Below are 22,402 nucleotides of genomic sequence, written 5' to 3' on the forward strand. Positions count from 1 at the left end.
CTCCCAGAAAGAGCAAGAAAATGAAAAAAGACTCAAAAAGAATGAAGAGGCTTTTAGGGAAATGAAGGACAACCTGAAATGTAATAATATCTGAATAATAGGGATACCAGAAGGAGAAGAAGAGAAAGAAGGGATAGAGAACCTGTTTGAAAAAGTCATGATGGAAAACTTCCCTAATTGGAGGAGAGAAAAAGTCACACAAGTCCAGCAAGCATGGAGGGTTCCTATTCAAGAGGACTCCAATGAGGCCCACTCCAAGACACATCATATTTAAAATGGCAAATATCAAAGACAAACAGAGAGTCTTAAAGGCATCAAGGGAGAAACAGGTAGTAACATACAAGGGAGCACCGATGCATCTAGCAGGTGACTTCTTAACAGAAACACTGTTAAGTCAGAAAGGAATGGCAAGGAATATTACACATATTGAAAAACAAAGGCCTGCAACCAAGACTGCTCTATCCAGTAAGGCTCTCAATTAAAATGGAAGGTGAAATAAGGAGTTTCCCAGACAGAAGAAGGCTAAAAAAACATACTTCCACCAAACCAGAACTGCAAAATATGCTAAAGGGGCTGCTTTAAGATGAATTAAAAGAGTCTATGTATACCCTGTTCCTTTCATAGTCACCAATACTTGATATTACCAATATTTTCAATAATTTTTAATCTTATTGTGACAATGATGTGTTATTTTAATTACTTTATTATTTGTTTAAACTAAACCTGTTTTTGTATGTTTCTTGCATATTTCTATTTTTTTTTTAAAGTTTAAATGACTTTCTGGTATTCTTCACCCATTTTCTGGTTAAATGTTTGTAGAATTTTTTCCCTAAAAAAAACCCCAACAAAACAGAAAAACTATTAACCCTTTTTTTTAGATGTGTTGCAAATACTTTCCTATTCTATTACTTGTCCTTTAACTTTTTTTATATGTGTATTACTGTATAGTCTTAAATGTTTAATATAGTTATATTGTAAGTATTTTTATTTACAGATTCTTAGTTTGAATATTATATGTCAAGGTAAGAAAAATATTGTTTTCTATTTCCTCCAGAACTCCTTAAGTTTTAAGTATTGATTTTTAACTCACCGGATTATTTTTTGTATTAGCGTAAAATAGGACTCTATATTCGTTTTATTTCAAGTAATAGTGGTCCGTGCACTTTATTTGTTTAATAAGCTTTATTTTCCCCGTTGAATTGAAATATCAATTTAATCATATATTACATTATTAGACAGATATATATGTTTGTTTCTAAAAAAATGTTTATTTAATATTATAAGAAAATTTGCATTTTCTTACATGAAAATGTGATTTCCTATTACCCAAAATTGACAAAGCCATGTAATTGTTTTAGAAATTATTTACTATGTCACAAATCCATGTCAAAAAGAGAAGCCCAACATGTAATATAGAATGAGGGAAATATATATGGAGGAATCATTAGCAATAGATTACAATCACCACTAAAGAAGGAGGAACAGGACTCAAGGGCTTCCTGAGCAACTGCCTCTTCCAGGGATGTGTCAGAGAGAAGAGGATCTGGTCTCAGCTATACAGGGTGGTTGGTCATCACCCATAAGCCTCCTGAAGTGCATTTTCTTATGGCACATACACCAGTAATGGATGTGAGTGATGTAGCAGCAAGAAGCTTGTTGGAATGCATACTCCAAATGATTTTCGAGTATCTAAGTTAGATAATTTTTTTCAAGGCTAGAGTCTAGACAATGTAGTGATATTACTCAGTTCCTCTCTGCAATTCAGAGAATGGCCATAACTGCAATGATACGAGAATGATGCTCTCCCACGTGAACACCTGCAGTCATTCAGAGGTTTGAAACACAGGATCAGCTCCTCGTCACACTTTTATTTTTGCTGTGCTCTTTTCTTATGCAACGGGAGTTCATACTTAACAGAAACAGAAACATGCAGTTACTACATTATGCTTTTATCCTTATTATCAACTGCTATCATTGTAGCAATAAATTTAATGAAGCCTGCTTTCCTTCAGACTTTTATTCTAAACACTTGAGGCACTCTTCCCCTCCTTGAGGTTCCTGACAGACCTGTAATTTTTCCATCTGGCTAGAGTCAAGTAGACACTTGGGCTTCAGGCTTTGGCCTAGAGTCCTTTTCTTTAGGTGTCAGTAACTCCCAGGCTCTTCCCCAGCTCTTCTGCCTGCTATCAGGACTCTCAGAAAATTGTCTTTAACAAGACTGCGTGGGTAACTAGCCTGCCCTGTAACCACAGGGAGACCTTACATTCTCCACTGAGCATTTAGTTTATAATAATAATAATAATAATAATAATAATAATAATAAAGGCTGACTTATTATTTATTTTGTATACAAATATTAAAAGAAAAAAATACCACCAGCACACAACCATCATACTACTGGCAGTTTGACCTTGGACTTCGAGCCTCCAGAACAGTGGAAAATATATGTTCATTGTTTATAAAAAAAAAAATAAATTTAAAAAAAGTCAAGAGCAAGTCTCCTCTGGGTGTTTTCAACAGGTGTATCACATACACCTGCCTTTAATAGTGATAGTAATTATATCCCTCGTTTATTAAGCACTATGTAAAGCTTACATGCATTCACCCATTTACAGTTTACACAGTTGTTCTCAAAGTAAGGTTCCCAACAAGGAACACCAGCATTTCCTGGGATTTTGTTTTAAATGCAAGTTCTCAGACTTCCCAAATGCCAGTTCTCAGCCTTCCCAGATCTACTGGATCAGAAGCTCTGCAGGAAGAACCTGAAATCTGTGTCTTAAAGGGCCCTGTCAGACATTAGATGCACCTACATTTTTGAAAATTTGTCCTCTACAGGTCATATGAGGTAAGTACAAGTATGCTCATTATACCTGCTTTCCAGAGGAGGAAACTGAGCCCCCTAGAAGTCAAGTTTTCTGCAAACTGATGAGTACCTTAATGATGAGATTAATTTAATAGAGAAAATTTGAAAGAATTAATTTTAAGCTGTCCCTCAGCTTTGATATCAGCTGCAGGATCCTATCCCATGACAAATGCAACCGCTTTCTAGGAAGCTGCAAACCTCTGCTCTACCCTGGAAAGTGCACATTGAATATTATACCTAAAAAACTATATGTTGACTCCCTGCTCAGGTGATGTGTTTAAAGGACAGATGTATAAATGTGTGAAAGTATTAACTCATTAAAGAGGTTATACTCCATGTTGGGAAGTTCTCTGAAACATCTCAGCATATTCTAGCATTGAGAAAGGAAAGTAAATGGGTATCAGTGAGAACTTTTAAGGGCTAAGTGTGAAACCAGAGGGCTAGAAGGAAGCTGGGATAAAGAAAAGCTATAGCTTCCATGATGCTGATTGGCCAGTTATTTCCTCTTCCCTTTTCTGCAGAGCCTCATTCAATGACAACTGATTCTAAGATCAGTAAGATTTTAGGATGGAACCATGGGATGAGTCAAGGGGAATATTAAGCTTTTGCTTGTCTCTTCTGAACTGGATCCATCATGAAGGGTTTTTCTCCAAGTAACTCCCACTGTAGCTCCCAGGGCAGCCCATAAACCAGAGAGTCTGAGCATAGAAATATAGAGGAATGGAGAAGTATAGGCCTACAAAGGGCATAGAAGGTTGTAGATCTACGCCTGCCAGGTATGGGGAGAAAGATCACCCCAAGAACATTAAGAGACATTTCCAGTGTCATATAAACAACTGATGAAACAAGTGGACTGTGACCCCAATCAAAAGCTTCTGCATTTGCTTTCATGCCTCACTTCTCTTGGTCTGGTGCATAGTAATAACTTGCTTTTGCCTTGGTGATCTTCATTAAATCAGGGGCAATTTTCTGAACATGACATGTTCTTATTTAAGTTTCTAATAATGATCAACTATGAAATTAAAACCTGTATTAAAAGCTTATATGTATACATGTGTGAGAGAGAGCAAGGAAGAGAACCATCAATAAAATCCTGAGAATTATATTTGATAGCATTTTCTTATATGTAATATTCATTATTTAACACAAAAGCATCAAAATAAAGTGAATGAATTACATATAATGAATTACTTGCTTTGATCTTTAACTAAAACACACATGGAGTGCTAGCAGTCTACCATTTCTAACAAGCTAATTCTGCAGGTTTATTTTCTATCACTGACTAGAAAAATCTTCCTAAATTTATTGATTTGGAGCATCTCATATATATATATCTGATGCATCTTCCTTGAAGATTTAGCTTATAGAACTTCTCATTCTGTAAGCACTTCCCCCTTCTTATCCTTCCTATGTTGTGGAGTTTTTATTAGGTATACAAAAATTTGTAGTTGGTGGGAAGCCAAAGTAATTTAAGCACAATCACTGAGCTCTCAACTCGTCTAAGCCCTTCTTACTCATATATTCCCAAGCACACCTTCTTGACAGTTCCATGTTTCAAAATTGCTCCCAGTGCTACTCATGCACATGTGCTGTATTATAGTTTTATTTTTTGTCTCTCTGGTGGTTCCACTCATTCACAGAAAGGATTGATAACCTCTTAAGCCCCCTTTTTTTCCCCAACATGCAACACAATGTTTGGCATATAATTAGATTTTAAAAGACATATATTGATAGTAATCAAATGTTTTCTATAATAGGCTAAAAATTATATCAAACAATAATCAATACTGAGAATATTCTAGGCAAAATTGGCATAATAAATATGAATAAATCATGAATATTAGAGCATCTCTCAGAGAGCCTGGAAGTCATTTGAGGATGCAACTGAGGAATCGACGAGCTAAATGTGTAACTCATTGTTTCAAAAGACTTCATGAGAAAAGGGCTGGGTAACATATGGAAGGCCTGTATGTTTAAACAAAGTACAGAAAGCTACAGGAAAACATAAACCATAATGTTATACAAGACAAATTCTATAATGAAGTACTGATATATTTGGGAAAAGGAAACACAATTTTTATGAGAAAACTTTAAACTAAATATTAATATGTATAAAATAATTAATTCATACACCATATTCAGAGAGGAGTGATAGACTGGAGAGGATGTCCAAATCAGCTTGAAAGGAATGGCAGAGCATGTGGAGATATTGGACTCACATATCTCCACATAATAAGTGAGCAGCCTTATTGACAGTACAGAAACTACGTAAGAGAAGAAAAGGGGTCAAAGCCTCTAGTGAGAAAAACTGAAAGACCATTCTGCACAAGAGGTAGACATTTTTATGCCCATGTTGCAGGAGCAAACCACTGTGCAAACACTGGAGAAGACTTACATGCATCAGTCTCTCCCAACTTTAGCCCTTATGATCTGTTTTAGAGAATCATCAAATGAAGACTTAGGCCAAAAAGCTACTTATAATAACCATTTTTTCTTCCTTAAATAAGTATGAACATACCACTAACATCAGAGTTACCAGCAGGAAAAATCTGAAATTAGCTGACAAAGATATAACATGTTAGGGATACATTCTGAGAATCTTCATGCCCACCAAGTTTTCCCAAGAGGTTTGCCATGCTGGTTTAGTCCAGGTGGAACTTGAATTCCCACTTGGTTCTAGCTTAGCAGTCTATTTCGGTACTGTGCCAGAATGTGTCCTGAATCTAAACCCAGGTTGCAACAACACTTTGAGAATATTATGTCTTAGCTCTGATGGCATCACCCACCAGCCAAGTTATTATCCAGTGATGTAGGTGCTTAAGTTTTATGGACCCACAGAGCTGGGTATGTATCTTGGCCTATCACAGTCCTACTTGTGTGATATGGGCTATGTTCCCTGTCCTTTCTAAGCCTCAATTTCTTCTTCCATAAAATAGAAATGAGTCATTAGGATTATTTAGAAGATATTAAATAATACATTTAATAATTTTAGCAAAGTGCCTACTCATATTGAATGCCAGCTTTCTGCATAGCTAATCTACTAAACTGGGCATCCAATGATATAGACATGAGATAAGTCAACAAAATTGTCTATAACCTTTTGATACTATTTTCTAAACTGCCTTCATTTCATTTATAAGTTCTAGCCTTGTAAAATTCCTTGCTTTAATCAATGGCCACACCTCTTTAGAATTATTTTTTTTGCCCTCCCCAACAATCCATATCACTGTGGCCCTGGCATCCCTCATGAATGAGGCTGCCTTTGTTATGACATCAGGAATGATTAGAATGGTCCTATCTTATAACATATGACCTATATCAAACAAAGGTTAACTGTGAATGCTTAAATAAATAAAAACTTGGCATAGCTGAATGAACATACAGATAAATCATACTACTACTTTTTTCACAGTCAATATTGAAGGATTCACCAACAACACATACGTGTCTAAAACCAGTACTCCAGAGGGAATCATCAGATTATCTTTGCTAAAGACAAGTAAAACAAGTTATCATGCAAAGATGGATATGGCTTTACGATGGATAGTATGAGGATTGCACTTAGAAAGAAAACAAAAATGAAAAATGATTATTTTAAAATGTGAAAAATTCATTTCAATTTGGATACTTTTATTTCTTTTGTCTGTCGTGGCTCAGACTTCCAGGACTATGTTGAATAAGAGTGGTGAAAACATCGGCCATGTCTTCTCCCCGATCTTAAGGAAAATGCATTAACTTTTGCCGACTGAACATGATATTGGTTGTGAATTTTTCATATATGGCCTTTATTATGTTGATGTATGTTCCCTTTATTCCTAATTCGCTGAGAGCTTCTATTATAAATGGTGCTGGATTTTATCAAATGTTATTTTATTGTTGTTTATTCTACATCTCTTGATATGATCATGTGGTTTTTATCCTTCATTTTGTACATGTGGTGTATCATATTTATTGATTTATGGATATTGTACCAACATTGCATCCCCAAAATAAATCTTATTTATCATTGAACCCTAAAGATTCCACCAAGAAACTGCCAGAACTGATAAATAAATTAAGTAGAAAAATATCTGGAAACCAGTTACATTTTTTATACACCACTAATGAACTATCAAAAAGGAAATTTTTTTTAAATCCCATTCACAATTGCTTTAAATAAAATTAAATACCTAGGAATAAATTTAACCAAAGTTGTAAAAGACCTGTACTCAGAAAATTATGAGACACTGAAGAAAGAAACTGAAGAAGATATCAATAATGGGAAGCAAATACCATGTTCATGGAGAGGAAAAATTAACATCATTTAAATGTCCACACTACCCAAAGCAATCTACAGATTCCATGCAATTCTTATCAAAAGATATTAATGGTGTATTCACAGAACTATAACAAATATTTCAAAAATATATATGGAAATATAAAATAACACAAATAGCCACAGCAATCTTGAAGAAGAACAAAGCTGGAGGAATCACACTACCTTGTATCAAAATACACTACAAGCCCATTGTAGACAAAAGGGCATGGTACTGGAATAAAAACAGACAAATAGATTAATGAAACAGATTAGAGAGCCCTGAAATAAATCCACACCATTATAGTCAATTTTATTTGAAAAAAGAGTCAAAAACATACAATGAGGTAAAAAGGTAATCTAGTCAATAAATGATGTTGCGATAAATGGACAGATACAGGAGAAAAAATGAAACTAGATCACCTTCTCACACCATACACTAGAATAAACTCAAAATGGATTAAAAATTTAAATGTTAGACTTGAAACCATAAACATTCTAGAAAATATAGGCAGTAAAATCTCAGTCATTTCTCTCAGCAATATTTTTTCTGATACATCAACTTGGACAAGGGAAACAAAGAAAGAAAAAAAGCAAATAGGACTACATCAAACTAAACATTTTTTGTACAACAAAGGAAACCACCAACCAAATGAAAAAACAGCCCACTAAATGGGAGAATATATTAGGTAATATCTGATATAGGGTTAATATTCAAAATTATAATTAAATGAAATTATACAATTCAGCACCAAAAAACAAACAAACAAACCAACAAACAAAGAAACAATCCAATTAAAAAGTGGGCAAAGAACCTGAAGAGACACTTCTCCAAATGGGATGTACAGATGACCAATCACTAATCGTCAGATAAATGCAAATTAAAACTACAATGAGATACCATCTCACACAAGTCAGAATGGCTATCATCAAAAATCAACAAACAGTAAGTACTGGCAAGGATGTGGAGAATGAGGAATTCTTGTGTACTATTGGTAGGAATGCAGACTGATGCAGCCACAGTGAAAAGCGGTACAGAGTTACTGCAAGAAATTAAAATGGAGCTGCACTCTGACCCAGTGTTCCCACTTCTGGTAATATATCCATAGAAACCTGAAATACTAATTCAAATGAATATATACACCCCCATGTTCATTGTTGTGCTACTTGCAATAGCCAAGATTTGGTAGCAGTCCAAGTATCCAACAAAGATGAGTGGATAATAAAAAACCTGTAATACATTTACACAATGGAACTGTACCATGACTATATAAAAGATCTTACCCTTTGCGACAGCATGGATGGATATGGAGAGCCTTATGCTATATGAAGTAAGCCAGTCAAAGAAAGACAAGTACCATATGATTTCACTCAAATGTGAAAGCTATTGAACAAAATAAACTAATAATGAGAATAAAGACATACTCATAGAGAGCTTGATGACAGCTGTCAGAGGGGAGGGGTAGATCACTGAATTGGAGGATGGAGGTTTGGGGGAAAAAAAACAAAACTCATGGATACAGACAACACTGTGATGAATACTGGCGGGGGGCAAGGGAGCAGGTGGAAGAGGATATAGGGGGGATAAATGGTGGTGGACAGGGACTTGATTTGGGGTGGTAAACACACAGTACAGTGTACAGATGATGCGTTGTGGTTTGTGCACCTGAAACATGTATAATTTTGTTAACCAGTGTCACCCCAATAAATTCAATAAAAAGGAAAAAAGAAGAATCCAGGGCTATTACAGATTGCTTGTAGTTATATTGTTATCTTATTAAAAGTGCAGAAGAATTGTAAAAATTACTTGTTTTTTTTAAACTTTATTTATTTTCAGAGAGGGGAAGGGATGGAGAAGAGAAGAAGAGAAACATCAATGTGTGGTTGCCTCTTGTATGTCCTCTACTGAGGACCTGACCTGCAACCTACGTAAATGTCCTAGACTGGGAATCGTACCAGTGACCCTTCGGTTCGTAGGTTGACAATCCACTGAGCCACACCAACCAGGGCAAATTATTAAAGTTTTTGGTGACATTAAAGTTTCCAAGTCAGAAACACTTGGATTTATAAAACAGGAAGAGTTTGTTACATATGTATAAAAGTGGTCAGGAAAGATAAATATTTTATCCAATACATGCATAAAATGACATTAGGGTTTAGGGAAGACTTTTCTTTGGTTTTTGCATACTGGGTTTTTTGTGGTGAAGTTCTTGGACATAGAGGTTAAGATAATTGAGATGCAAGTCATCTCACACATTTAAGGAACACAGCAAACAGTGATGGGGTTCAGAGGTTATGACAATAGAAATTACATTTGATTTGACTGAAATACACTTGAACATCTACTGGTAGATACTTTCTTGTGGGATGAAAATCCTTTTAGTTGCCTCCTGCCCAGTCATAAGAAGATCTTATTAATTTTTATGAATTCAATGACTAGAAACATGACCCCAATATGCCACGGCAGCCAAAATGGTTGTGAAATTTGCCATCAGGGAGGATATTGGAAACTAACTAAATAATATATGTGGTACTTGAACATTTAGACAAGGCTTTTGTGTCCATGCCTAAAATACTCACTACAGTTAATTTTCTCAGAAAGATGGGGAGGGGAAACTCAAGAGAAATACAACTGAAACAGTCACTGAAATTTTATAATTGATTGAAAAGATGGAGATATTTAGTCTAATATGAGGAAAAATGAATCCTGAATGACTTGTACAAGAGCAGAAGCTATGTGGATAAAGTAAATTTTAAAAGGGACAACATATATGCTAAGCAAAATAAGCCAGGGGGTGAAAGACAAATACCATATGATCTCACCTATAAGCAGATCCTAACCATCAAAACAAAGATGCAAGGAAAATAAGACCAGCAACACTGAAAGGAAAAGAAAGCAACAGAGACAAGAGGGAAGGGGAAGGTAGGGAAGGAAGGGAAGAAGAAAGCCAGGGAATATATAGCAAGGTCTCATGGACAAAACCAAAGGGGAAAGATCGAGGGAGGGAAGGGGGGAAGGGGCAAGGGAAAGTGGTTGGGGGAAGGCAGAGACAAATGTATTTGGAAAAAATAAATAAAATTAAAAAAACAAACAAAAAATAAATTCTCTTGAATCATGAATTACAAAAAAAACAAAACAACAACAACAAAAAAACCACACACACATAAGTACAAGTCTTTGAAAATTCAGACTGATGAATGCCAGGAAATAAAGGATAGTGCCAACACACATAGAGACAAAAATGCATTTTTAGAACACTTATAAGTAGTATGTAAAGAACAATTGGATTGATGAAAGGTATGAACACTCTCACAAGGGACTCAGTACTGATAAGATCATTCATGGATACAATAGGGGCAGTAAGTGTTTCTACTGGCTTATTTTTCCAAATGACAAAGGACCCTAGTCTGGATGAATTTAACTAGAGAATTAGAGTTTCCTTTGTTCCATATGAATTCATCCACTTTACCAAACATCAGTTAATAATGATGCTCAGAGTTAGAATTTTAATATTGTCTACAAATCAATGATGAAGATATTTTGGACCTGCTAAGATTCTAAAAGCCTTGCTAAGTTTGTCGTTGAAACACCTTCATCCCTGAATATTTAGCAAAGTGAAAGCTGTGGTCTCTTCATAAATCATGACACATTGTTAAGTGGCTGCTTGGTGGCCTCTCTCATACATATCCCCTTCAGTGCCAGAGCAAGAACACTGCAAATTGGATTTTTGGGAATGAATATTTGCTACTGCATATTGAGCAGATATATGTTCAGAGTTCTGGTTGTGATGTGAACTTTGTAAAATAAAATGAATCTTTCAATCCTGATAAATTGATATACTATTCAGAGCATGTACTGCAGTGGTATTGTTTGGTAAATCAATTGTAGAAAAGCATTTTAAACTCCATATCCTCTAAAAACTGGGGCTCTTTAAATGACCATGTGAGAGTTTCATTTGAGAGATTATGTATATCTTTGATACACCATCCTTAAGTCAATATTATCATTATGTTCTTAGGTATTAACATTTTCCTGAAAAGTTAAAAAGAACAACTTAGTGTTATTAAAAAACTTATATTTAACTATTTTTCTCATATTTCATATTTTTTATCAGGCTTAACTCTGATGAATCCAGTCTTATTTCTAACTTTAACTTTTAAATAAGTAGTAAAAGTAAAACTCTCAAGAAAATCTATACAACAGCAATCTGGTAGAAATACAATGAATTGTAGACACAATTCAGATATTACATTTGTCTGTAAAGCTTTTGGTGAAATAGCCTGAATCTCTGAAGGGTATTCCTGATGTCTAAATAGCTTTAGAGAGTTTGGGCATTATTTAAAACATAGAGGAATGCCCTCCCTGCTTAATCACTGCTTTTTCTTTTTTTTTTTTTTAATTTTAGCAACATGTGAATTAAATGTTGGTGTTTAATGTTACTGCTATATAGTGGTTCTGACAAAATTTACACTTAAAGAAAAGGTAAATTGACATTGCAAAAAATATTTTTAAAAAAGGTTGTATGTAGAGAAGGAGAAGTAAAAGTCCAATTTTACAATCAAGTGTATTTAGGACTAAATCCTTGTTTTGTGTTCTGGCTCTACCAATTTCTGGTTATTTGAGCTTGGATGGGTCTCTGTGAGTCTCCAGGCTCTCATTCATGGAAGTGTTAATACAGAATCTTCAGAGTTTACAAGAATATTATATATGTATGTGTGTGTGTGTGTGTATAAAATAATATGTTTTATATATATATGTTTACTTATAAATGTGATATAAATCTTCAGGAGCTACTAGTTTTTTCAATATTGATATAATTGGATGTTCATTTTTTCAAATTTGAGTCTGGTGACTGAGCATAATTTACCATGGTGTTCATGCCTAATGTTACTGTATTTGATTCTTTCAATTGAAACTTGTGAAGCTCCCTCCACAAGTCTTTTCCCCTCCCACTGGTTGCCCCTGACAGGCTGAACCTGAAGCTACTGCCTCTCCTAAGTGTCCTGCAAGCACTTTAAGTGTCTCTGGTGAAGCCATAACTAGAATTACCACTTTGCTGTATATGTGGTTCCCTGCCTTTTCTTCTCTGCCCATCCAGAATCTTTTGCATTCCCAAAAATGTGAAGGCTGAAGCCTGTTTTGAGGGTCAGAGATGAAAATACTCTCCTCCCCTCCAACTCTAGAAGCCCTAGTAATTCTGCAATTCTTTAAATAACTTTCATGATTAGTTCTTTCTCTGTGTTCAGCGAGAACAAGCACAGAGGCTGAAAGGATGTCCAAGACAGGCCCCTGTCTTTAAGAGGTCTGGAGTTATCTGGAAACACAGGTAAACCAGTATGGACAAAGGAGTGTAATGGACCTAATGCTCACAGTTCACAGCCCCAGAGAAACTATTTGTTCTTGAATCGCATCCTGATCCAGAGCACAGAATGAGAGCATGTCATTTGGTTCTAAAGAATATGAAACTTGTGGTTTTAAAATAATTAGACCAAATATCTCAAAAATGCAATTCAATCTGAAAAACAGCCAGTTCTCATTGAAAACATCAAAGAAAGTAAATAGTCCCACAACTATTTGTCCCTCTAAATTCAGAATAAATTCTTAAAATTGTCTCTCAAAATGGAAAGTGTGCTTAATACTTATTTCAAACTAAAAACAAAGCCTGTAAAACTATATGATGGCTTCAAAATTGAGAAAAAAGTAGGATAGTTTCCAAAAGGCAATTTTTAAAACTGAAGAAATACATGCTCTCTGAGAGTATTACAATCTAATGTTACTAGTGACTAAGAATAATATGCTCAAATTCAGTCTATCATAACTAATTTTAATCCTCAATATACCATTGTTTCAATTAGAGATACTGATGGATAAGCAAAAAAGAAATAACAATGAATAAAGAGTATATTTCCCCAATGAAAAATGCATGTGCCAAATAGAGGGAAGGAACTAGGGAGATTATATAGAAGAAAAATTATGCTATCAATTGCCAATTATTCACATTTTATGTATGTAAGTACACATTTTGGTAATTTTTTTTCTAAATTGAAAGTTATATAAACTCAAAAGCATTTTGTTCAGTGCATGAGTATCCCTCCTCCAGTGCCCCTTGCTCTTCTCCCACCTCCCTTTGCTCACCTCATGGTTGGGGAATTACACTGAAAGGCCAAGAGTTTGGGTTGGGGTGATAAAGGAAAGTTTTGTTTTGTTTTTTTTAAGTTGGAGCAAACTGTTCTTCACTGCCAAGCTGAACATTATTTATAAAGACAGAATGATTTTAAATGTTATACTTTTTTTTGTATTTTTAACCCTTTCCATTGCTTTTAAATTTTGGATAAATGCTGTTATACATGCTGGCTTTAATGTCAGAACAGATTGCAGATTCTCATGCCAAGATTCACAAATTATGCAACTTTAGTCAAGCCACATAACTGAGCTAACTGGGCTATTACAGAGTCTGTAAAGTACCTAACCTATAATAAACAAATAACTGCATAAATAAATTAATACTCAGTAAATAAATACATTCTTATTAATAATCAGACTCTTCTAGTGTATTTCTGTTTTTATAGAACTGAGACCCTGTCAGTGAATTGACCAAATTGCCAGAAAAGCAGGAAAACTCTGAACTTTTTGCGACAAGACTCTTAATTTCCCCAGAAACTAGAACCATGCAGGAGATAGGAGTTATATGTGGCCTAAGTATGTCTGAATGAATATTCATTAGCTATTAAGCTACCCAGAATCTGAGTACAGGAAAATGACAGAAGTTCATTAGTTATCATTATCACATCTCAGTATTATTTATATAAAGAGAAAAGGTGTCCTACCCAGATGCTGTCTTCTTGCTGGTACTGTTTCCAGTTGTGTCCTGTGTCACTGAACATGAGGCTGTAACTCGTCACCCAGTCAGAACTTCCATATCGTCCCTGTGTTGCCACTGCTGTGATCTCCACTCTGCTTCCCAGGTCCATCTGGAGCCACTGCTGAGCGTTGGAATCTTCTGGGGACCAACCACCAGCTCCTGGAGGAGGATCAGATACAGAGTTGTAGTAACATCTTACACAGCCATAGCTTGAATTCTCAAAAATAAATGAAACAGTGTTCAACTAAGATGTCATTATCCCAAATATACGCTGACTCTGGTCTTAAACCCCTGGTAATTTCTTAGTCCAACTGTCAGCCTCCGCCTCCATCTAATTTGCTTTCATGGTTTAATATTCACCTCAAATGCTGTTTCGTTTATGGTTCTTTCTCTTTCCTTAGTCATTACAGTTTCCATCCTCTGGATTCCTAGTGGAGTATTTTTTCAGCCTTAACTTTTAAGGTGTCTTCTATCCTCTGCCTCACAAATATCTCCATACTTCTTTTCTTATTTTCTTTTATTCCTTTTTCTCTTTTCTCTGCCTATCTCTCTCCAAATATGTTCTATTTGGAGATCAGTATTTTGCTGTGGATACAGAGATGAAAGATCACTGACTATGCCTTCGAGGGGTTAGTATTCATTCATCCAACAGATGTTTATTGAGTACCAAAGCAGGTTATGTGCCGAAGAAAGAGACATGCAAAGAAAAATGTGCAAAGTAATATGTATGGAAGCATTACAAGAGGCAAACAGAAGGTACACTAGGAGCACAGAGGACAGAATGACTTGGTAGGTGATCAGGAAGACCTAAAGGCAATGATGGTGGAGCTAAAGCCTGAAAAAAGTAATGGCTATTTTCCAAGCAGACAAGGTAGGATAATGAACACATTGGAGAGTTCAACCAGAGTCAAAGGAGCAGCATATGCAAATCTCAGAGAGAAGTGAAAGAATGCCACATTCCTAGGTCGCACGTGATTCAGTGTACTTGATACAGAGGAACATTCTAATGTGCAACAAAAGCCTTTGGGCCCAGAATTTACATATTTGACATACTGAAATTTTGCAGAAGATCAATGTTAGCACTTTCTTAGTTGGAAGACTTGTGGCCTACTTTTCTGTCTTTATGTCACATAGGAATACACAAGTTAACATTCATTTTTACTGACCCTAGAGTTCACAAAATTTCTGGACCTAGAGCTGGAGTTACTGCAAAATGTCCAGTGCTATGAGTAGGGATGGGATGAAAGCCAACCCATAAGCACCTTGCTCAGGACATTGGGTCCAGGAGTTAACTGAATATTTAGAGGGGTTTAGCAGGAAGTTCCATTTTATTTCAAGCTATGTAATTGAAAGCCTTTTTAGTGATGCCTTAGTCTACTTTCTTTCTTTGGAGGAATCAATTGGACTTCTCCTTTGTAACTGAGAACTCTTGAATCCTGGCTCCCTACTGCAGAGGGAGCCTCTCATCTTATGGGAGTGGACATGTAGACAAAAGAGATAGAGAAGCTGGGACAGACTCTACTCTGGTCATTAGCATATCCTGCAAGTACACATTGGTTTTCTCTCAATAAATAGCTAGTGCTATTAATTGTTTTTTGCTTTAATAAAATGTTTTTCACTTCCCCAAAAAGATTCAAATGCAGGGAAATAAATAGAAAGAATGTGCTCAACATCTACTGTGGAATATATTATATTAAGTGTTTCACAGGACATGAGTGCAGTGGCAGATACCACTGAAATTCATTAATACCCATTATTTCTTCCTCTATAGTAATAGGACTGCAGTGTGAGTGACTTATTTCCATGTTTGAGCTCTCCAACTATTTAGAGATATGGTTATATAAACAAGTCCTCTCTGAAAAAAAAATGTGAGTTGGAAACAGATGTGTCACTCTGTGGCCACTCTGTACCACTCTGTGGTGAATGCAGTCCAATTACATTTATGGTAATTATTGGTGTATGGGAATTTTGTATAGCCGTTTTATATTTTCTTTTCTGGTACTTCTGTGCCTTCATTGGTTCTTTTCTTTTGTGCTTCTGTTGATTTTTATTTGCTCTTATTTTATACTTCTTTCCTCTGTTTAATCTTTTTTTAAGTTACATGTCTCAGTTTTGAGCTTTTTGTGTGTGGTTATCATTATAAGTTTGTGAAAAAAAAGTTTCATATATACAGCAGTCCTTTTCTTTTCAATGTATCTGCTCTCTATCTTCCTTTACAAATTTATAATTTTCTCCTCCCCTTTAATGTTTTGTTGTCACAAATTTTCCCTGTTTATGCTATAAGTTTGCTGCTGATCTTACTCATAGATTTGTGACCTTTGGCTTTATGAGGACAACCAAAGTGTCCTTTAATAGAAGAGTGAATAAAGAAGGTGTGGCACATGCATACAATGGTTCACTAATGGAATACCACCCAGCCATAAGAAAAGATGAAATACCGCCATTCGAGACAACATGAATGGATTTTGAAAATATTATGCTAAGTGAAATAAGTCAGTCAGAAAAAGCTAAGAACCATATTATTTCACTTATACGTGGGATATAAAACTGAAACTCATAGACACAAACAGAAAACAGCATGGTGGTTACCAGAGAGAAGAGGGTGGGGGATAGAAAAGAGTAATGGGAGCCAAATATATGGTGACAGAGGATGACTTGATTTTGGGTGGTGGGCACACAATGCAATATACAGGTCATGTTTCATTGAAATGTACACATGAAACATATATGGCCCTATGAATCAATATTACCCCAATATTTTTTTTAAGAAGAGGAAGATGTGCTACATGCAGGCCATCAGGTCTCTCTTCCATATCCTTTCCCTTCCACTACTGATGGATGCAGTTGACAACAGGGTCCTAGCTGATGGCATAACCACAGCGTGGAATGATCATGGAATCCTGCATCAGCATGGGGAGAGAAGCATCTGCCTGCTTGAACACCTGCTTAACCTATAACATGAATTAGAACTAAGTCCTACCTATTGTGTTTAAGCTGTTGCACACTGGAATCTATTGATACTACAGGTTATCCTGTCTTAATACATAGACAATACCCTGTAAAGTAAACAGCATAATTCTTATAACACAGCTGAGGAACCTGAGGCCCAGAAATTTAGAACACCTGACACTCAGGATTCAAACATAGATGTTTGAGACTACCTAACAAACAAACAAACAAAAAGGTCTCTGTTGTAAATGCCTAGCAAAGGAATAAGGATGAAAGGCAATAGAAGGAGGCATTTGAAGAGTCCGATCCACAAGTACATTTTTATCCCCCAGCTCTTTCTTTACCTCCATGTGCACAATCTCCAATCCACACTCCCAGCTTCTCAAAACTAATAGGGAGGTTAAGAAGATTTTTACATTTGTAAGAAATATAAAATCATCCTGAACCTACTCTTTATGTCTACATCATCTTTCCATCTCAAGAGGCCTCATTCTTTTTAAGTGGAAAAAAAAGCAAAGTTGAATAAACTACATGATAGGAACAATATTTAAAATTGATAGAAAAAAATCTGGTGAATTCTATGAGGATTGGAAGTGCTCCTTCTAAGTGTTTTTATGTTCTTTGCATGTAACATTTTCTATTATCAACATGTCTTTCTTTTATAAACTATCTCATTAATCACATTTATATAGTTTACTACACAAAGAATATATACAATTTGACAGCTGGTGGTATGTTATAGGGCTTATGATGTTTTGCAAGACCACTCCTATTTTTGAAATTAAAATTCTCAAAGTTTATTTCTCTTTCACCTCCAATAATCAGCAACTATGTTTCCCAGTCATGCTTTAGAATTCTTCCTTCATTTATTCTAATTATTCATATCATATGGATATATGGTAAGAATACTGTTGAGGATTTAAAAAAATGAGAAGGAATTCAACTCACTATGAGGAGAGAATAAAATCACAAAAGACTGATAAAAAACAAACAGAGGAGAATCAAGATGGTGGAGGAGTGAGTGGAAGTCACACTGACCTCCTACCAGGAACAACCTGGAATTACAACTAAATTGTGGAGAAAGCATCTGGAACAAACAACTAAACAGTAGCGAGAGAGGAGCCTTGTAACCTCAAACAGACAGAAGAATTGGCTTTAGCACAATCTAACTGATAAGGAGTGTGGTAGAGACCTGAGAGGGCGGGTGGGGCACCCACAGGCAGCAGCACCAGAAGGTTATTGCAATGGCCAGTTCGATCCCCCTGAGAAGAGTGGGGTCTAAACCAAAAGCGGGGATCTCTAGCCCAGAGCCCAAAAAGGGCACAGAAAACAGCCAGCTGCGAAAAGCAGCAGGGTTTCTCTCTACCAGAGATAGGTGGCTGGAGACCCAAAGAACTGTTTAAAGGGCTAAAGCATAAATTTTTATTTACAGCCACTTACCCTGGTCTCTGGCAAAGCTGGGGGCAGAGTGGGCTAGAGACTGGGGAAGGAGGCTTTTGGGAGGAAAACTGAGTAGTCGGCTGGATCTTGGTGCTGACTCATCCCCCATGCAGCAGCAGCCATCTTGGTCAGGCAGAGACCACCCCGCCCTGAGCAGCAACAGGATCAAAGGACCCAATAGCCCAACCCCCAGGTGGGATGCCATCCTGCCCTGTGCTGTCTAAGCTGCCTGCTGAATGCAGAGTGGCAGCCACAGAGAATAGATCCCTGGCTGAAGGGGGCACAGAGATGCCTGGCAACACTTGAGGAGACTGTGGACAGAGGCTTTGGAAGAGAATGGAGAGTAGCTGGCTGGATCCCAGTGTGGGCTCCTCCCCCATACTGCAGCAGCTTGAAAAGATCCAATAACCCTGCCCCCAGGAGTGACTCTGTCCCACCCTGAGCTGTCTAAGGCACCCTGCTGAGTACAGAGTGAATAGATTAACAGCTGAAGGAGACAACCACAAACAGGAGATTTCCTGAAGTCTTGAATAGACTGCCTAAGGGCGGACAGGGTTAACATCTGACATTATCAGAAGCAGATCCAGAAGGTAAAAACAGTGGTCTCCAACCAGGGAAGTTCGCACCACAAAGTCAGGAGATCAAGAAAGATCAACTTAAGAAGCAGAAGCAAAAGAAAAGAATCTCACAAATAATGGGAAGATGAAGAAATATGCCCCACTCAAAGGGAAAGGAGCAATCCCCAGAAAGAAAACTAAAGGAAATAGAGGCAAGTAAACTATCAGATATTCAGTTCCAAACAACAGTTCTAAGGAAACTCAATGAGCTCAGTGAGCTCAGAGAGAATTACCAAAAACTACAAGGAAACTACGAGGAACTTATTGTAAACTATATCAACCTGGAAAAGGACATAGAAACTATCAATAAGAGACAAGAGGAAATGAAGAATACAATTTCTGAACTGAAAAACACAGTAAGAGTCAAAAGCAGGCTAGATGAAGCTGAGGACCGAATCAGTGAGCTGGAGGATAAGGTAGAAAAAAGCTCCCAGAAAGAGCAAGAAAATGAAAAAAAGGCTCAAAAAGAATGAAGAGACATTTAGGGAAATGCAGGACAACCTGAAACATAATAATATCCATATAATAGGGATACCAGAAGGAGAAGAGGATGAAGAAGAGATAGAGAACCTGTTTGAAAAAGTCATGATGGAAAACTTCCCTAATTGGAGGAGAGAAAAAGGCACACAAGTCCATGAAGCACAGAGGGTCCTATTCAAGGGGAATCCAATGAGGCCCACTCCAAAACACATCATCATTAAAATGGCAAATATCAAAAACAAAGAGAGAATCCTAAACACAGAAAGGGAGAAAGAGGTAGTAACATATAAGAGAGCCCCCATATGGCTAGCAGCTGACTTCTTAACAGAAACCCTGTAAGCCAGAAGGGAATGGCAAGACATGTTTCAATTAATGAAAAGCAAAGGTCTGCAACCAAGACTGCTCTACCCAGCAAGGCTTTTAATTAAAATGGAAGGAGAAATAAGCAGTTTCCCAGATAAAATCAGGCTAAAAGAATACACCTTCACCAAACCAGCACTGCAAAATATGCTCAAAGGACTGCTTTAAGATGAAGAAAAGGTTTCTATAAATACCCAGTTCCTTTCAGTAATATCGAGTTCCTTTCAGTAATTACCAGTTCCTTGGTAATATCAAGAATACCAATACTTTATATTACCAATATTTTTAACATTCATTAATTTGATTGTGACAATGATGTTATTATAATTGTTTCTTGACTATTTGTTGAAACTAAACCTGTTTTAGTATATTTCTTGCCTATTTCTATTATTTAAAAAAAAAGCTTTAAATGACTTCTTGGTATTCTTTATCCATTTATTTATTTTTTTATCCATTTATTGATTTTAGGTTTGTAGAACTTTTTTCCCTTAAAACAAACAAACAAACAAATATATTAACTGTGTTTTAGATATGTGCAAATACTTTTCTATTCTATTTTTTGTCCTTTAACTTTTTTATATGTATATTATTATATAATTTATTGTTTAATATAGTCATATTTTCAATATTTACTTTAAAACTTCTGGGTTTGAATATTTTACTTCAGGTCATGAAAAATAATAGTTCTATTTCTTCTAAAACTCCTTAGATTCTACATATTGACTTTCACCTCACCTGAGTATTTCTTGTAGAATGTGTGAAGTAGGACTCTATTTCAAGTAATAGTGGTCCAAGCATGTTATTTGTGAAATAAGCCTTATTTTCCCCATTAATTTGAAATATCAACTTAATCATATATTACATTGTTAGATGTATATGTTTGTCTCTAGGATACTCATTATATTTCATTGATCTACTTGATTATTTCTGTGCTGATGTCACGTTGGTTTAATTGGTGAGACTTTATAATGGTTTTAAGTTTTTTAATATTTTATAATTAACTGACATCTAAAAAATATATAAAATCAATTTGTATTTAAGAAATAAAGAAAGGGAGAGAGGGATGGAACTCCTACCTTTTGTAACAACATGGATGGAACTGGAGAATATTAAGCTAAGAGAAATAAGCCAGTTGATGAAGACAAATACCATATGATCTCACCTATAAGTGGACTCTATTCAAGAAAATAAACTAAAGAGCAAAATAAACCACAGGCATGGAAACATGGAGTAGACTGAAAGTCACTAGAGGGGTTGGGGAAAGAGGACAATGGTGGAAAGAAGGGGAAGGGACTAGACAAAGAACATGTATGAATGACCCATGGACATGGCAACAGAGTGGGAATTGACTGTGGGAATGAGGGATGGGGATGGGATGGGTGGAGGGGGATACAGAGGTAAAAATTGAGACAACTGTAATAGAAGAAACATGATTTATAAGTCAAAAAAGAAAATAAAAGATGGTTCTTGAAAACAAACAAAAAATAACAAAAAGGGAGAGTTAATGTTAAAATAAAGATTTCTTCAAATTTGTCTTATGAAATCACATCTCCATTTTGCCCACCATAAAATTAAATAAATGAGGTTCTCTATTCCTTGCTCCTCTTCTTCTCCTTCTGGTATCCCTATTATACGGATATTATTGCGTTTCAGGTTGTCCTGCATTTCCCTAAATGCTTCTTCATTCTTTTTGAGCCGTTTTTCCATTTCTTGCTCTTTCTGGGAGCTTTTTTCTACCTTGTCCTCCATCTCACTGATTCGATCCTTGACTTCATCCAGCCTGCTTTGGATTCCTTCTACTGTGTTCTTCAATTCAGAAATGGTATTCTTCATATCCTCTTTTGTCTTCTTGATAGTTTCTATGTCCTTTTCCAGGCTGATATAGTTTGCTGTAAGATCCTGATAGTTTCTCTGCAGTTTCTCATAGTTCTCTTTGAGCTGGCTGAGCTCATTGAGCTTCCTTAGAACCATTGTTTTAAATTCCATATCTGATAGTTCCCTTGCCTCTATTTCATTGAGCTCTCTCTGTGGGGAGTCCCCTTTTCCACTCATTTGGGGAGAACTTCTTTTTCTTCCCATTTTTGTGAGAGTCTGTTAAGTATTTTTGTCCTTTCCTTTTCTTTCTGGGCTTGCCTCTGATGATGTCAGTTGTTGACCCTATAGGGCCTTGGGTTGTTTGTTTGAGCCTTTCAGGAGTCTGAATGCAGACTGGTGCAGCCACTATGGAAAGCAGTGTGGAATTTCCTCAGAAAGCTGAAAATGGAACTGCCTTTTGATCCAGCGATTCCCCTGCTGGGACTATACCCTGAGAACACCAAAACGCCAATACAAAAGAACCTATGCACCCCAATGTTCATAGCAGCACAATTTACAATAGCCAAGTGTTGGAAGCAACCTCAATGCCCATCAGTAGATGATTGGATCAAAAAGTGATGGTACATATACACAATGGAATACTACGCAGCAGAAAGAAAAAAGAAGTACTAAACTTCGCAACAGCATGGATGGAACTGGAGAGCATCATGCTAAGCGAAAT

General features: G+C 36.2%; 1 protein-coding gene across 2 annotated transcripts in view; it reads right to left on the reverse strand.

Moving 5' to 3' along the window:
• The window catches only part of CNTNAP5 (contactin associated protein family member 5), a 1,056,232-nt gene that overhangs the window by 738,821 nt on the left and 295,009 nt on the right, over positions 1 to 22,402 (reverse strand). For both annotated transcript variants that reach the window (XM_054575031.1, XM_054575030.1), the window contains exon 3: positions 13,986 to 14,179. In XM_054575031.1, coding sequence (XP_054431006.1) covers positions 13,986 to 14,179 — 194 coding nt within the window. The remainder of the gene's footprint in view (positions 1 to 13,985; positions 14,180 to 22,402) is intronic.

This window comes from Pteronotus mesoamericanus, unplaced genomic scaffold, assembly GCF_021234165.1.
Source record: "Pteronotus mesoamericanus isolate MK-2021 breed Mesoamerican mustached bat unplaced genomic scaffold, CSHL_Meso_final contig_27, whole genome shotgun sequence".
NCBI lineage: Eukaryota > Metazoa > Chordata > Mammalia > Chiroptera > Mormoopidae > Pteronotus > Pteronotus mesoamericanus.